The sequence below is a fragment of the Heteronotia binoei genome, chromosome 4, assembly GCF_032191835.1.
Source record: "Heteronotia binoei isolate CCM8104 ecotype False Entrance Well chromosome 4, APGP_CSIRO_Hbin_v1, whole genome shotgun sequence".
Lineage (NCBI taxonomy): Eukaryota > Metazoa > Chordata > Lepidosauria > Squamata > Gekkonidae > Heteronotia > Heteronotia binoei.
In genome coordinates this window covers 78332939-78350264 of record NC_083226.1, presented here as the reverse complement: position 1 = coordinate 78350264, position 17326 = coordinate 78332939, and the positions used below count along the sequence as shown (strand labels likewise).

The 17326-nt window shown below is 39.1% G+C and overlaps 1 protein-coding gene across 2 annotated transcripts in view; it reads left to right on the top strand.

Annotated features, from left to right (window-relative positions):
* PTCH1 (patched 1) overlaps positions 1–17326 on the top strand; it is a 154235-nt gene that overhangs the window by 88892 nt on the left and 48017 nt on the right. For both annotated transcript variants that reach the window (XR_009555261.1, XM_060235456.1), the window contains exons 17-20: positions 639–822; positions 4084–4364; positions 7138–7275; positions 14391–14533. Coding sequence is in view for 1 of the 2 variants with exons in the window: in XM_060235456.1 (XP_060091439.1) it covers positions 639–822; positions 4084–4364; positions 7138–7275; positions 14391–14533 (746 nt within the window). In the remaining variant the exon portion in view is untranslated. The remainder of the gene's footprint in view (positions 1–638; positions 823–4083; positions 4365–7137; positions 7276–14390; positions 14534–17326) is intronic.

Here is a 17326-nt window from a genome sequence, read left to right as displayed (position 1 = left end):
TGCTGTCTTCCTCCCCAAATTCATTTGCCCACAGTGACCCCAGCAATAGAATACACTCATCTGTTTTCTTGGTGTTGGGCATTTTCTGAATACATAGGTCATAGGAGGCAAGTGTTAGCAAAATTTATACAGATGTTGTTTTATTTTTATAGCTCTCCTCCATTTACTGGGTGGCATTTCCTTCAATGTTAACAACAGAGGTTAACTGCACACAGACATCTATAGGAGTCCTGCCAGATTCTCTCTCTCTCTCTCTCTAAACCTACCTTTTAAATATGTTCTCCAACTTGGTTACTTTTCCCTCTTGAGTGCAGACAAGGTTTTAGAATTCAGGTTTAATTGGCTCAATCTTTGTCTGAACCATCTGTTGATTTAATGTTTCTAATGAGCTGCTTGCAGAGCATTTTATACTATAGTTCCAACAGCTTGAAATCCTGAAACAAAAATGAAAAAATTCTCTCATTCTGTCCACAGTTGCCTGTCATGGAGTCTCTGTTTAAATACACAGTTTTTGTAGGAAATTGTCATCCTGTTTTACATACTCTTGCCTGTTCCATTATTTCTGTTGCAACTATTTCAGCAAGATCCCTAAAATCCAAGTTTCATTCTGAAAGCCTTCTAATCTTTCTGTTTTCCAGTTGACTAAACAACGTCTGGTGGATGCAGATGGAATCATTAACCCAAATGCCTTTTACATCTACCTGACAGCCTGGGTTAGCAATGACCCCGTGGCCTACGCTGCCTCTCAAGCCAACATCCGGCCCCACCGTCCAGAATGGGTCCATGACAAAGCAGACTATATGCCAGAAACCAGGTTGAGAAGTAAGGAACATTTCATTTTAATGTCTTATGGTTTATATAAGTGCCTCAGCCCTTCTTTCACAACCCAGCAACTCTTGAGTCGGCTGACACTCTACAGGACTCAAGATTGTAAACAGAACAATATATTGTGTTACTTTTAAAACCTCAGGAGACAGATGTGGCTGTGTAATGTAGTAGAAGAATGTCATATCTCAGTAGCAGTTTGTCATTTTGAAAAATGAATTCTTTAATAGTTTATATCAGGACTAAGGCTTGCAATAGGCATTTTGTTTTAATATGACATTTTCATTTTATGCGTAAGGAAAGCCTTCAATTCCCATGATATGCTGTCTTTGCAAATGCAGAGTTTAATCATTGGGAATTATATCATGTTTATTCTAAATCTGTCAGCCTGGCAAGCAAAGAATTTTTGGCAAATTAGGTCATTCTCTAACACCTGCATTGTGCCTGAGTTGTTTAGGTGGGAGAGAGATCTATACATAAATGTATCCTCTTTCCTCTCAAACCTCCCCCAAGTCACCTATTTGCATTATGAATGGCAATACCAATTTCATTTTATTTGCTTTTACACTGGATTTATTGGGTGGACTGCTAGCTAGTTATTGGGTGGCAGGAGTGAGGAGGGGAGAGGACCAGTAGTTTCTGGAAATACAACTGGAGAACAAGCAAATTGTGCTTTGCTGTATCCGAACCCTAGAGCTTTTGGGCAGTCAGCCAACTCTTGTCTTAATGAAAATTTATAGCTTAGATTATAATATGGCAAATCATGTTTAGCAAGTCAACTGAATGACCCTGCAGGGTCTGGAACACACAGCAAAAGTGGCAATAAGTAAATGCTTGTTGTGGGAAGGCAATTTTGGTTGTTCAAGGGGCTTAGCATTGCTTTCAAAATATGAGCATGGAAAATTTGGGTGTGTCAAATCATTAAAGGACAGAAATTATGGATTTCCAGAATAAAGCATTTGAAATATTGGATCTTTCTTTGATTGACTGGAACATGCTCTAAAGCTCATTTTTAATACCCAAGGAAAATGTATCAGCCAACTTCAGCTTTCCAAGTAGTTAACTGAACAATTACAAATGTTGGCCCTGATTCACAGCTGTATTTCATGCTGCTGGAATTCCAGTTCTGTCATCTGTATGCTGATTTCAATAGCATCACCCCTTACATTAGCAGAAATTGGAGGATTTAGAATTCTTTTTAATTCACAGTTGAGGACCATGTTCATCTCCCAGATGTTTGTTTTATTTACTTCTAAGTATGTATCCCACCTTTCCACTTATCATGGCCTTCAGAGAAATTGACAAAATAATAGCATCAAATAAATAAAAAAGTTAATTTAAAACAGCAAAACTCCTCTAATGGCTCCTTCAAATCTGGCTTTAAAACCTTGAATTATTGCAGATGACTGTTAAACTGTTTAACAGAATGTTAAAAATAATAAAATAACGGCATTCATAAAAACCAGAAACTTATCTTGTCAAGGACAACCAGCTTTGAGGAGATGGTTCACTTAGCACTCCTCAGAGGTCTTCCAGAGGTCTCAGCCAATCTTTTTTTTTAAATATTAATTTAAATATTTTAAAATATTTTTAATATTAATTTTAATGACAACACATTGATGCAACAACACATCAATGAAACATCATCAACAGCAGCAGAATTAAAATTACTATGATAATTTTATTACATCATTATCTTATGCAACTCTTAAACATTACATTAACAAAATAAATTTGAAGTAGCGATGATTACTAAAAGAATATGGGGGATCCTCATTCTTTAGAAGTTTTTCCAATACCAGGTACCACTTATTCAGGAAGTTAGACATAAGATACTCATTTAACCTCTTAACATCTGCTATTTTATCAAAAATTATGTAGTCCAAAAAACACTTATACCACTCTTTTACTTCAGGCAGATGTGTGACCTTCCAATACAGAAGGCCATCAGTGAAAGGCCCATTTATGTCTCTGGGTGGGGGGACTCTGCGACTTAGGGTCACGTGGAGACTGCCCTCTCTACATGCCCACCAATCTAACCTTTTGCAGATCTGGTACATGGAGAAGGCCAGTTCTAGAAGATTTCAAACTATGAGCAAGTTCATATTGTTGTTGGAGGTCTCTAAATTTAAACTTTGGATAATTATTTGAAATTTGCAGATGTCATGCTACTGAAATATTTATTTGAAAATATTAAGTCTATAACTCAAGCAGTAGCAAAATATTGTTTTTAGTCATAAATATGAGGAAGTTTTTAACAAAGTAGAGATAGTTAATGGTTCTATTTTTAAGGTTTAGCATTGGTAGAATTTGAATATGAGAATGCTTTTATGTAGTCAGAAATTGTGGTCTGTGACTATGAAATTGCTGGTAAACTGATTATAATAAAATTGGAAATTGGTCCTGCAGGAACCCAGGTCCAAGACTTTAAAGGTCAGCACCAACTTTTTGAATTGGGCCCAGGAACAAGACTGAGAGTCAATAAAGTTATTGTAGCAGCTGGGACATCTGGTCCCTACAATGTGCCCCAGTCAGCACTCAGGCTGTTTCATTCTGCATCAGTTGCAGTTTCTGAACCATTTTCCAGTGCAGTCCCATGTAAATCTTATTATGATATTCGAATCCCAGTGCTCCAGTGCATGTGTGAATTTGGGTTTATAAAAACAGCTGTCAGTAAATGCTAGTATTGGAGGTGACGGTGGCTAGTTCAAACAAGTTGCCAGCTAAAATACTTTTAAAGTATGTTTTGTTTCCTGAAGGTTTGAACTGAAATGACATAACTAAATTTAGAGAGAGGGTAGGTATTGTATTATGCTGTATTACATATTAATGATTTTCAAGAATTTAGGGAGTGATAAAGTCATGTACAGCTAGTAATGTAAATGTGTTAGTCTCTTCCTAGAGGAGCTGGCATTCCCAGCAAGCCTTAGGGTAAGAGAGATATCCCAGCCACAAAAAAACAATGATGGAGGAAATATTGCAATTTCCACAATGACATTCTTTGATGCTGCCTTGTAGTACCTCCAGTTCTCATTGGGAGACAAGCTTGTATGACAGTTGAAGTGCATCCTCCCCACCACCACCACCATAAGGCAGGGAATGTTTGTGTTGCTTCTTGCCATATTTAAATGCACCCATGACACAATTAATATGCTTTGGGATTCTGGCATAGGAATTTTAGCAGTATTCAAATCTGCGTTCATATATTTTCATCCAAAAAGTTTATTTCACTAATGTTTACCTGTTTTTTTCCCCTAGTTCCAGAAGCTGAACCAATAGAATATGCGCAGTTTCCTTTCTACCTCAATGGACTGCGTGATACTTCTGACTTTGTGGAAGCTATTGAGAAAGTGAGAGCAATTTGCAATAACTACACCAACCTTGGAGTGCCCAGCTACCCAAATGGATATCCATTCCTTTTTTGGGAACAATACATTGGCCTTCGTCACTGGCTCCTGTTGTCCATTAGTGTGGTTCTGGCTTGCACATTTCTGGTGTGTGCCCTCTTCCTTCTGAACCCCTGGACTGCTGCGATCATTGTAAGTCTTTGTTGACGACAAATTCCTTTTGGCATAGCTCTTGCTACAGTCAGGAAAGTTTTGTTTATGTCTGGGCTACTGATAGAGTATGCAGATTGCATCAGTCATTACATATTTATTCAACTTGGGGGAGTAGGATTCATAGTAAAATTCTTTGGACAACTCATTAACTTAAGTTTTTAAATATATGTGTGTGTGTGTGTGTGTGTGTAAAGGTGTCTAAACTTTTGCTCTCATTCTGTTGCCTAGAGGAAAAATATATTTTTAAAAGAAAAAACACTAATGTGCTGTTACTCTAAACAGCCAAGATAGATCCAGGTAAGCAGCCGTGTTGGTCTGAAGCAGTAGAGTAAATTTTGAATCTAGTGGCACCTTTAAGATCAACAAAAGTTTATTCAAGGAATGACCTTTTGTGTGTAAGTACATTTCTTCAGATACTTAGAAACTGAATATTTCATTTATATAGCAGATGCCACTACATAGGTGAACAGAAGGTTAGCATGCAACTTAATGGAGATGTTTTGACATATGCAAAGTAAATAGCAATAACAACTAAGGACTAAATAGCATTAACAAGCTAAGTTTATAGGTCACAATTTGTTTGGATTTCATTACTCTTAATGTTTAAGAAAGATACTTTTACACATCAGTCTCCTACTTTGACGGATTTATTGCTCCACTGGGTTTCCCCCCCATAATTAAATTAAAACATTTTGTGACCTATAAACTTAACTTCTTATTGCTATTTAGTCTTTGCATATGACAAAGATCTTCATTAAATTGTATGCTAATTTTCTGTTCACATATGAAGTAGAGCCATCTGCTTATATATTTGAAACATTAACTTCCATTGCTGTGTAGCTGAAGAAATGTGCATGTACATGAAAGCTCATGCCTTGAATAAACTTTTGTTGGTCTTAAAAGTGCCACTTGACTAAAAATTGTTCTAAATAATAATAATAATAACATTTTATTTATATCCCGCCCTCCCTGCCGAAGCAGGCTCAGGGTGGCTAACAACATATCAATCCATACAATAGGTTATACATAAATTTAAAATCAACAATCAACTTAAAACATTCCCATTTAAAATTAACATTTCTGGTGCTATTCTGTTAGATGGCTATTCTGTATGATGGCGGAAATCACTTAAGGCGAATCCATCAGTATTCAATCAGGTAAAGGCCATCCTAAATAGCCAAGTAAGTGTGACAATTTCCAGAGTTTTAAAGCTGTCCATAAGCAAGTATGGTTATGTTCTGAAAATTAACCCTTAGAAACTCATTTTAAAAATAAGCCTGATGGGTTCAGCAAGATTTACTTCCTTGTAAGAATTAACATAGCTTGGTGTTATATAGGTTTTCTTGCAAATAAATCTCAGGATTCAAGGGCTATGGGTGAGATGCCTCCTCCCAGAGTATTAGCACTGGCTCTTCTCATGAGCTACTCTGTCCATCAGGGCTGCTTTTTTTTGTAGCAGGAACTCCTTTGCATATTAGGCCAACCCCCTTGCTGTAGGCAGTCCTCCTGGAGTTTACAGTGGGCCCTGTACTAAGAGCCCTGTAAGCTCTTGGAGGATTGGCTACATCAGGGGTGTGTGGCCTAATATGCAAAGGAGTTCCTGCTACAAAAAAAACCCCTTTCCCGCTGAGCTTACTCTACACAACAAAGACCTTGGATCTCTGCACCCAGCTAGCCTTTGCTGTCAGTCAATGTGGACTCTGCAGTGCTTTGAGGAGATGATGAGCATAAAATAACATCTTGTGAAAATGGACTGTCTGACTATACCAGTGTTGAAGTGGGGATATGAAGGGGTGGGTGGAAAGTGCAGGGGGAAGAGAAATAAAATTATTAACATAAATTGTATAGACTAGTGTTTTATATGTTCTGGGAAGTGCTTTAGATCTTTCAGTAAACAGGTATTCTTTTCAAAATGGAATGTTGATATTACTCTGTCTATATTTTATGAACTTCCCTATAGCTTATAAAATCGTAGAATTATAAAGCAATTACCATTTTTGTACCATAGATCTGTACAGCAGGTATGTTAAAAGGTAAATGTTTAGTCTGGAATAGCCTTCAAAAGACATAGGCTGTATATGTTATCATTCATGAGTCGTTGGCTTATAAAATAATTTATTGTAGAGCCTACGGGGGAGTGTTTTTTGCTTACATAAAAGGATTTTACCTTTCTAACAAAGACCTGTCTTTTCTTGCAATTCTGTCTTAGTTGAAGAAACATTTTGATGTTGATTTCACATTTTCCCTCTGCCTCTTACTTTTTTTAAACAAGGTACATGAAAGCAGATAAATAAAAGTCTCTCCTTGGTTTTAACTCTTTGCTTTGTCCAGACCAATCCCTCTAAGTTCTTCAGAGCTAAGAGGCCTTTTGTAACCAAACACCCATTATGGCATTTACTATTTCTGTGCATTAAAACTACTCCAAGGTCAACTGCATTTACTCCATAATTGCGTCAAAGGGTTGGGAGAGGAGAAGCCCAAATCCTGTATCTTTCTTTTTCCTATCAGACACTTTCATTGGCTTGATCACTGTACTGGTAATATCTCATTGTAAGTGGACTACTGAAAATGCCCTTCAGACTGTATTAACAACTTATAAGCTATACTGACATAAATAGCTGTATTAATTCTTGGCAACAGGGAAAATGATTCAAACAGGAGTTTTTTTCAGAGCTCCACCATAGTCTGCTTTTTATCCCTCTCTATTTCTATGTAAGATTTGGTTTGCTAATAATGACTTCATCTCTTTTAGGTCATGGTGCTGGCTCTGATGACTGTGGAACTCTTTGGCATGATGGGTTTAATTGGGATCAAACTGAGCGCAGTACCTGTAGTCATCCTTATTGCTTCTGTTGGCATTGGAGTGGAGTTCACAGTCCATATTGCCTTGGTAGGTAAAAGAGTAGCTAAACATTTAGCTTCTTGTATAAGCTTAATACATAAGTACATAGCTTCAGAAAGCAGCTGTGAGGCAGATACCTCACCAAGGCAGACTTTCTTTCAAATTGCTGATAGAAAACTGGGACCTCCAGGGGAAGATAGCATAGAACCTGTCTCCTTGTGCTTCTGTTTTTTGGTAAGAAGTCTTTGGCATGGGGGAATGATTCATTCAGTCATGCATCCTGTTCCCACCAGCATGATGACTGTTCCCCAAATGTGTGCTTACCATCTGAAATCTGTTCCAAGGCTACTGCCTTGGATTGATTCAGCTTCAGCCAATACCCACTACTACTTGTCTTCTGCTTTTATTTTGGAGATGCTCCGTTTCCTGTACTATAAGATTATTTTGTTGCTGCTGCATTTCCAAGTATGTCAGAATAAAAGGCAATAAACTGGCTGATCAGGCTTTCAGGATGATAACACAACTTGTCATTCAGTATGCAAGGATCCCATCCAGGCCTCAGATTCAGCAGGAGCTCACAGGAACACAGCTCCTAAACCCTTCTGATGGCTCCCCCTCTTTCTCCCCACCTACCTTGTTCATTGAATATTAAGTGCAGCTGCATAACAATCCCTGGATTAGGAGAGCAGGCAGGCAGCCAGCCACCAGGGGCTTTGTCACACCCCCACCAGCCCTCATTTAACCCCTGGATAAGCCCACACCACCCTTTCTCCACTTATGTGATTTTGGTTTGCAGGTGGCTTGCTGGCCTTTTGACTTGGGGGGGGGGCGGCGGTCCAGGAGAGCCCCAGGCAAGCGAGGCCTGATTGGACTGGATGGATCTCTAGCCAGCCCAAGCAGGTCTCATTCACCTGGGGCTCTCCTTCCTTGCATCAGGTTGCTTTTGGCTGGGGGGGGGGGCATATGCTAATGAACTCCGCCACTGATTTTTTTACAAAACGACCCCTGATCCCATCTAATGATCTTGACATCCAAACTAAAGATTCAGTAGCAAAAGTCATGGGATGACCAGAGCAACAGCCAACTCCTTGAGACAAAACCAGTATTTTATTTATAGTTAAAAGCATCCCATAGGCAGGCTAAGGATGAGATATGTGGTCCAAAATGATTGGTACCTGTTGAAAAGGAAGATCTCACTCCTTTTGGCATAACCTGACAGTCAAGCATATAGTGCTGGAATGCCCCATTTCTTCACTTTTCTTTGTCAGACATCTCTCTGTAGTACCCAGCCATATGCTCTGCACTTTGTGACCCCTGAGAGAAAATGTTAATGTACATTTTCGGAGGCCATTGGGTGACTACTTTAAAAAAAACCTCTTGAAAGTTGTGGAAACTCTATTTTATATAGCTGCGCAAGAAAGAAGGTAGCTGTGTCTGGTTGGAACACAGTTTGGAGTGAGATATAATATGGCCCAGAAACATGTTTTATTTATTGTATTAGATTTGTATCCCACTCTCCCTGCTGAAGTGGGCTCAGGGCAGCTCAGGTTCAACAGCAATTTAAAACAAAAACCATTATTTAATTTATTTATTTATTTTGGATTTCTGTCGCCCACTCCGCAAGCGGACTCTGGGCGACTAACAATCATAATAAAACATTTTAAATTTTTACAGTTGTAAATAGGGTGTATATGGGGAAAGGCAGTCCCTTAGATAGACAGGTCCTCAGCCATTTCAAGGTCAGTACCAACATTTTGAAATGGATTCAGTATACAACAGGCAGCCAGTGCAGCTCTTTTAGCACCAGTCAAATGTGTTCCCATCAAGGGAGCCCGATTAGCAACCATGCCACTGCATTCTGCACTAGCTGCAGTTTCCAAGTCAGAGTCAAAGGTAGCCCCATGTAGAGGGTGTTACAGTAGTTTATTCTCAAGGTGACCGTAGCATGGATGACCATTGCTAAGTCACAGTGCTCCAGGAAAGGGGCCAACTGCCATACCCGCTGCAGATGGAAAAAGGCAGACTTGCAGTGGCTGCTACCTGGGCCTCCATAGTCAGGGAGAGCTCCAGGAGGACTCCCAGAATCCTGACCTTTGGGGCAATAAAACAATAAAACATTAAAGCAATAAAACATTAAAACATAATAGTTGCTATATAACAGCAGTATATCGGAGTCCAAACTAAAGATTCAGTGGCAAAAGTCATGGGACTGGCACTAAGGTGGCCAAGCAATCAAAAACATTAAAGTTGTCTTTAAGATATGCTGATACACACACACCAGTTAAAGCAGCCATTAAACAAAAATACATAAACAGGGTGGAGGGTCGGTGACAGAATGACACAAAACAGAGAAGCCTTCACTGACTGGTAGAAGGCAGTGATAGAGGGGGACAGACAAATCTCCCTGGGGAGGGAATTCCATAGTTATAGTGCCACAACTGATATATTATTTGTGAATATACCCCACAGATTCTGGGTATTAACTTTTCCTTAAACATTGCCGTACCTATGTATTGTCAATAAGAATTTCCGTGTCATGTTTGTCAGGATTTCAGTGCCAAATGTTTTAAGTAAAGCAGATATATAAATAAGCGTGGGGAGTATCACACTACTTAAAACCTATTGTAGCTTTCTTCTCCTTGTCACATTTTAACTCTTTCACAGCAAACACATGTGCAAACACACACACACAGATAGAGAGAGAGGTATATTTTGTATGTCATATGACCAGTGCTTTTTTGGTAGAAACAGTCCAGCAGGAACTCATTTGCATATTAGTCCACACCCCCTATGCCAAGCCAGACAGAACTTCATTCCTGTTCATTCCTGCTCAAAAAAGCCCTGCATATAACATCATCAACTTTGTAGGAAAAAGGAAGTACAAGAGACAAAGAGTAAGTGAAAGAATAAGAGTTACTACTGTGTAGTGGTTAGAATATTGAAGTAGGTCTGGAGTGGGGAGGACCCAGGTTCAAATCCCGGTTTGCCCTGTGACTTTGGGCCAGTAATTCTCTCTCAGTCTAATGTACCTCACAGGGTTGAGAGGATAAAATGGAGGAGAGGACCATGTATGCTGCCTTGGAGGAAGGGCATAAAATAAATATAAATAAGTGGAAGAATTAGCCATGAAAAAAGGAATGGAGTCAGAATGTACCAGTTGGCTTCATAGCAAGTAGTGATATTTTTCAGGTTTGTGATGGAGGTGCATGACAAAAGTGTGATATCAAATTCCAGCCAATATATCTTCTGCCCATTTTCAGAAAGCAGTCAAATTTTGCTACGCTTTTCTGTTCCATGATGAAATATTTAAAAGTACATAAGGTGCAGAATAATAAAATAATTCCAACTGTAGCTTTATGATCCATAAAAGATTAGATGCATAGGGAAAGAATAAATGAAGGCCCCCTTCTCACATTAATAGCGGCAACATGGAAACTGCTGTGGTACCTGCCTGTGTTGTTGGGGTCATGTGAAGCCCCTCTCAGAAATTAGATCAGTAAGTAGGTTTTTCTTTCTTGACTTAGGAGTCAGTCTGGCACACGATAAAGCAGCAGCTTCCATAAAAGGAAATATGAATTAATACAAACAACTTCTAAAGCTATGCACTTTCTCTTAAAAGTGAAATCCACTTTCATCTATTAAACACTAGGCTAAAGGCTGTTTCTCTGCATAAAAAAGGAGAATAATCAGAGGAAAATACCTGACCTGAGATTACACATTAGAAATGACACAATAACCCATGTACTGTTTTTATTGTGCTTGCTACTAGACTTGGAAACAAGCACATTATCACAGGTGCTAGGATTAAACATATGCCACCCTGTATTTCACTGAGTTTGTATCAAATTGTAAATATTTATGATACTTTGACCCAAATGGGGTGCATATATACTTTCCATCATTTAGAGAAATAGTGTTTAGCTCAGTAAGTACCATCTCTTGCTTCTGGAAAGTTTTGGACATTTAAACTCAATCTGAGTGTCTTTACTCAGAAGTAAATTCCACTTTGTTCATTGGAAACTACTTAATCTGTGTACAATGTATCTTGTTATCTTTGTGTATGTACAGCAGAAATCTGTCTCCTGGGTTTGCACAGGATCTGACCCATAATCTTTAAATAGGCATCATTTTACAGTGCAAAAGGCATGTGGGCACTATGGACAAAGATTCTGAATAATGTGTCTAAATTATGTAAAAGCTTTATTTAATTACAAACAAATACATATACAGCAATCAACTAGTGTATGTTCTTGTTCAGGAAATAAGTGAGCTTCAAAATATGAAGCTTGTTTTAAATCACTCCCCCCCCCCCCAAGGATTTAAATCATTATTTCAACAACTTTAATTTAAAATCAGTCCTTCCTGGTCTAAGGCATCACTAATTGTTCGGATCCTTAAGAATGCTGCCTTAAGGAGTGAAGAGACTTTAAGGAGCTTCTCAAAGGAAGAAAGTTGACACAGCAAATAAGAAGAGGCAAAGAATTTGAGAGATGCATGTTTCAATTTATGAATGATGCCCTAGTTGTCATTGCTGAACTACCATGGGATTTTCATTGGAATACGCAAGGAAAAGAAAAAGTAATGTTATTAGTGGTGTGTTGTTGTTGTTTTACTATTGTGTGTTATTTTGAATGCTGTTTTAAGTTGGGACTTGGATATATAGGAAGACTGAAGATATGGAATTAGAGCAGACATCATCTTTAAAGCATATAGATTGAGTCTCAAAAGCCCATGATTATGATTTCTAGGATTGGTTAATAATCCTTTTAATACTTCATTTATAGGAAAAATTCTCTGTTGGTTTGAAGCAAGTCCAAAATGAGTTAAGGACTTCAGTATGAGATTAGGCACATAGTCACCATGGTAATAATTCTTATAATATATGAATTGGAACTGATGAGGGATATACCTCTGCATTTGTGTGGCATACCTTCAATTTATAAATCTGTATCCATAGCTAACCTTCAGACAGGAACTGGGGACAGGACTTCCAGTCAAAGAGTGTGAATCCAAAGTAGGGTTGAATTGTGGCTCCTCTCAGTTTACATGTTAAACTTACTGAATCTGCTTTGAATATCAATTGAGCAGTTGGCAACACAGATATAGTAAGAAACTGCCAGCTGTTGAGTGTGGAGTTTTATATCCTTTCAGAAAAGAAGTCAAGATTTGCCATAACCTGTAAATGCTAAGTTAACAAATTGAAACTAAATCCTGAAAAGACAGAGGTAATATGGCTGAGAAGGTGGAGGCCTTGAAGGACATTATTCTCCTTACTTTTGATGGTGCTCAGCTGACTCCTGTGACTCAATTAGAAGCCTTGGGGTCATTCTAGATCCAGCTTTATTATTAGAGAAGCAAAGTAATGCAGCTGCAAAAAAAAGTCTAGGATGTAAGATGTCTGACCTGGCCATATTGATCCATGCCACAGTAACATTGAAACTATACTACTGTAATGCACTGTACATAGGTCTCCCCTCAAAGTCAACTTGGAGACAGAACACCATAAATTGGTTGTTAGTGAGAGTTAGATAGAGAATGCATATTTACTCCCATTCGAACAGCAGCAATATGCATGCTAAGCTCCATTGAGTGACAGCTGATAGAACACACACTCATTGGTGGACTGCTTCAAACTGTCAAAGGAGAGTGGCAGTTAAGCAGTTGCAAACATCAGTTATGGAGCTGAAGAAAGTTGAAGACTGGAGAGAGAGCAGAGGTCTTTTGGAGATGCTCTCGAGAGTGTGACACAAGTCACAAGGCAGACTCTAATGCAGAGCCCATGAAGTGGGGTTTTAAATCTTAGAGACTTTGGTGAGAGACTGCTCTCAGAAGTGAAGAACAGTCTCTGTATTGGTTTATCAAATAAGCACCTATTGAGAGGGGAAACAGTCCCTGTATGAAGTTTAGTGTCCAAAGGCGGGGGGAGACTGAAAGGCTGGCAGATCAGGCTTTGGAGAAGGGATTTTGAGGTGACTGTACAGGGTCCTCAAAAGGAGCCAAATGCCCAGGTTACTAGTCTGAATGGACAGATAGTAACGATTGTGCTACCAGGAGAAGGTCTAGTGCAGAGACCTTGGTCTTTTACCCATTGGCACAAAATATAGGGCAATCAAGTTTGTGTGAAATTGTGAAGCAGAAATACTAACTAGAAATATAGTCCAGTTGACAAAAGTTAAACTAGAAAGATACTTGAAACCTTAAGAGAAAGTGAAGCAGCTTTCAGGGAACTACTGTATCATGTGTAGCCAGTCACCCCAGAAATGTTCTTTGGGCAGTTTTAAATGTCTTTTTCTGTCTGCTAAAACCCAAACACCTCATTAATCCCTTTCCCTGCCAGTGTTTTAATAAAACAACTTTTGTTTAATTCTTCCCTTTGCCTACTGTGCCATTTTCTAAGAGGTAAATTTTGAAAACATAAATAGTGACAGGGTGATTGATTTTAGTGGAGTGCTGGTTAAATTGGTCACACCTGTCTCATAATAGGCGGCAGCAGTCAGGATTCAAAATCCCTCCTTGTCATAGCTCCATTAGCTGCCTATCTGTTAAACAGGCTCAGTTTAAGGTATTGACTATCACATACAAAGCCCTTCATGGCCTTGGCCGTCTTATTTGTGGGACTGCCTCTCCCTATGCTCCTCCATGATAACTTCTCTCATGTCAACAGGGATTTCTGAAGGTGCCTGCCTGCAAATGGGCAAAATCAGCAACTGCCCATACACGTGCTTTCTCTATTTTCACTCCTACTTATCCCAGGAGGTCAGGAAGGCTCCTACTCTCCTGGCTCTTCCACAAACGATGTAAAACGGAATTATTCAAGAGGAATTTTCTGTGCAAGTAATAGTATTGCAGTGTACAAAGGGGATGACAAACATATCTGGATAAATGATTGGGGCTGTGGTCTGTACTGCTATATATAGCATAGTGTAGTAGGATCCTATTATATAATCTCTGTGCTGTTTAATGTGTCATGTGAATACATAAGCTATACTTCAGTTCATTCCAGTTCTAGACTTCTAAAATGGTAATGCATTAGTTATTGAATGACCCATTTTGTTGATTGTACTGACCACTATGTGTAATCCACAAGTCCTTGTGAGATAGCTTGACTATAAATAACGCAAATGGGGAAAAAATCTGATGGCATGAACTTCTTTGTTTTCCAGGCATTTCTGACTGCCATAGGAGACAAGAATCGCAGGGCTGTCCTTGCATTAGAGCATATGTTTGCACCAGTGTTGGATGGAGCTGTGTCTACTTTGCTTGGTGTATTAATGCTTGCGGGATCTGAGTTTGATTTTATTGTCAGGTAAAATATGTGTACATCCTGCATCTCCCCCCCCCCCCTCTTATTGAAAGAAACTGAATGCCACAGAACTTCATTTATCTGACTAGTCAAGGATATCTGCACAGAGATTGGATTGTATAATAAATATGGCTAATATAAGTGTTGTTCCAACTGGTTTTCACTTTAACATTGAGCTATATTATGGTATCCCAATGAAATTGAATTTAAAAAGAGATCAAGTAACAGATCTTTTTTCATGGAAGTGCTGTTGTGCTTTTTCATTTACCTGCTGTTGCATTGCTTTGTGCATGATGTATGGAACTTGCTTGTTTCATGGTACCACTTTCACTGCTTTATTAACTGGTAATTACATTTTAATAGATGACCCAGCTGTAGGCACCAGAATCCCTCCCCCCCCTCAAAAAATAGACTCCAGATCAAAAACAGTCTTCTTAACCTATACTTCATTCTGCTACAAAGTAAAGTTAGTTTAAAAGAGCTGGTATTGACCAGTGGGTAACTGAAGGTGACCTTTAACCTACCATTCTTCCAAACTATTTACATGCTGAGCTCTTTGAATGGAGAGGCCTGAAAAAGTATAAACATCCTGAAACTGAAACTCTCTTTTCCTCTCTCTTTCCCTGTTTTCTTGATTGAAGTTCAAGGGAAAAGAAAGAAAGGGAAAAAAAGTCCAGTGTAGAATGTGAACAGGCCAGTATATTCAACATCATTACAGAATGCAACATAGAATACATAAAGTGGAGCCTGAAGGCCTTTCTGTCTGAAGTTAAATGGAGCCTGATTTCTTGTGGATTTAATTAAGAATATGAATTTGGCAGATAAAATTGTCGAACAAGTATTTTCTCTTTGGAAGAGAATTTGAGAGGAGTGATGAAATGGATCCCATTTTTCTCCAATCTCTGCAGTGCAGAAAAGCAATTCTGGCTCTATGAAGCATTACACAGCTAAATAAAGAACTAAATCACAGGGTGAGATAGTAGGGAAACCCCAAATAAATATAGGCTGCTCCAGGTGACATGACTTTTTATGAGTGTGACAAATAATTAACATAATATAACATGAAAAACAGCAGCCTGCAAAATGGTAGAGAATATTTTTTGTTAATATATACTTTAGAAGGGTCCATTCACATGTAATAAAGCCCTCCTGTCCATGGTCAGAACTTAATGCCCAGGTGCACACAGGTCTGATTCATATTGAGACCATGGAGTGATGAGGCTTAAGCCCCTCCACATGCACAATTTCCCCTGACCTACAGTGGCCTTAGGGGGCCAATGTTTGCCCTGTTGGAGAATCTCATACACCTCAGATTACCTGGTAGAGCTCCCTAGGACATTTTCAAGTTTGGAAAATGGTTTGTAGGGATGACAACTGCTCCTTTCCCAGTGACCATAATCCCAACTGAAATCAGGCAGATGTGTGTCTGAGAATTAAGTTTCAAGCACAGAGCTCCCAGAAGAAGACTGATCAACAAGACTGGGGCAGACACATAAGGGTCATAAGGACTTTGTAACTTGTGAATTGGTCCTTGTAGCGCCCCTCTAAGTTCATCCCCGCCCTCTTTTTGCCATCAAGTCACAGCTGATTTATGGTGATATTCAGAAGTGGTTTGTTGTTGCCTGCCTCCACATAATGAATGACCCAGGTATCCCATCCAAGTACTAGCCAGGGTCAACCCTGTTTAGCTTCTGAGATCTGATGAGATCAGGCTAGCTTAGACTATCCAGGTCAGGGAATCACCCTCCCTCCCTGGTTGTCCTGTGGTTCTTCTCTCTGCCTCTTACATCGCACCCATCCATCCAGATTTTACACATTACCCTCCACTACTGGACCACAGCAGTTAGAGTCTCAAACTGTACATTTAGGAAATACTGATCTTTGCTATTGTTAGGCCTGGCTGTTACCAATAAACCATGTAAAAATTGCCTGGCCAGTGTTGATGTTCTACTACACACCTGCTCCCAGTTTAAGCAATACTCTGTGTGTGATTGTGTGTGAAAGAGAGAACTGCAAAGAACAGCTGAAAAAGATTTGGGAGTAATCTTCCAAGCACTGATATGCAGGCTCTGTTTATTTCCGTGGGGCTTCTGCTCATACTCTACTGGAATAAATGAATGAGTACTGTGCTATACAGTATATGTGGTGGATTTATGCTGATTGTCTCCTTATTTAACAAGGATCAGTTATACCACACCATTTTCAAACTGGGATATTTGCTGAAAAATATTAAAACAGACATGCCACAATTCAAAACTTTCCTTGATCTTTTGACCTTTTCGCTGCCCAGCACAATCTAGCCTTACTTTGTCTGGCTTTTTTTGTTTCGTTTTTGAAGATGAATCTAAAGTAAATGAGCAAAGCCTGGGCATTGTTTCAAGGAAGGCTCCACATTTCTGAAAGAAACAGATTTTAGCTCACAGTGTATCTGAATAGGGGGGGTTGTATATTCAAAGTGGTCAGGTCTGTAATCAGTCTGTTTACTCCAGAGCTAGACTGATGAGATGCAAATGTGTTTGGTGCCTCTTCTTGATGATGTATCCCAGTATAATGTTCTGTTAGTTTACATTAGTGTAAGAGATTGCTTTCCCCCACTTTTTTCTAATGTAAATTAGAAGTTTCCAAATGCACTCCTTCTGCAGTAAGATGATAGTTGCTGTTTTGCATGTTGAAAGACTGGATCAGCTGTTGAACCTCAGAGAGATCATTTCCTTTTAAACCATGTAGTTTGCAGACACATTGCCAAATAGGTTGCCCTTAGATTTACCTTCTGCCCCTTTCACCTTCAAACTATTG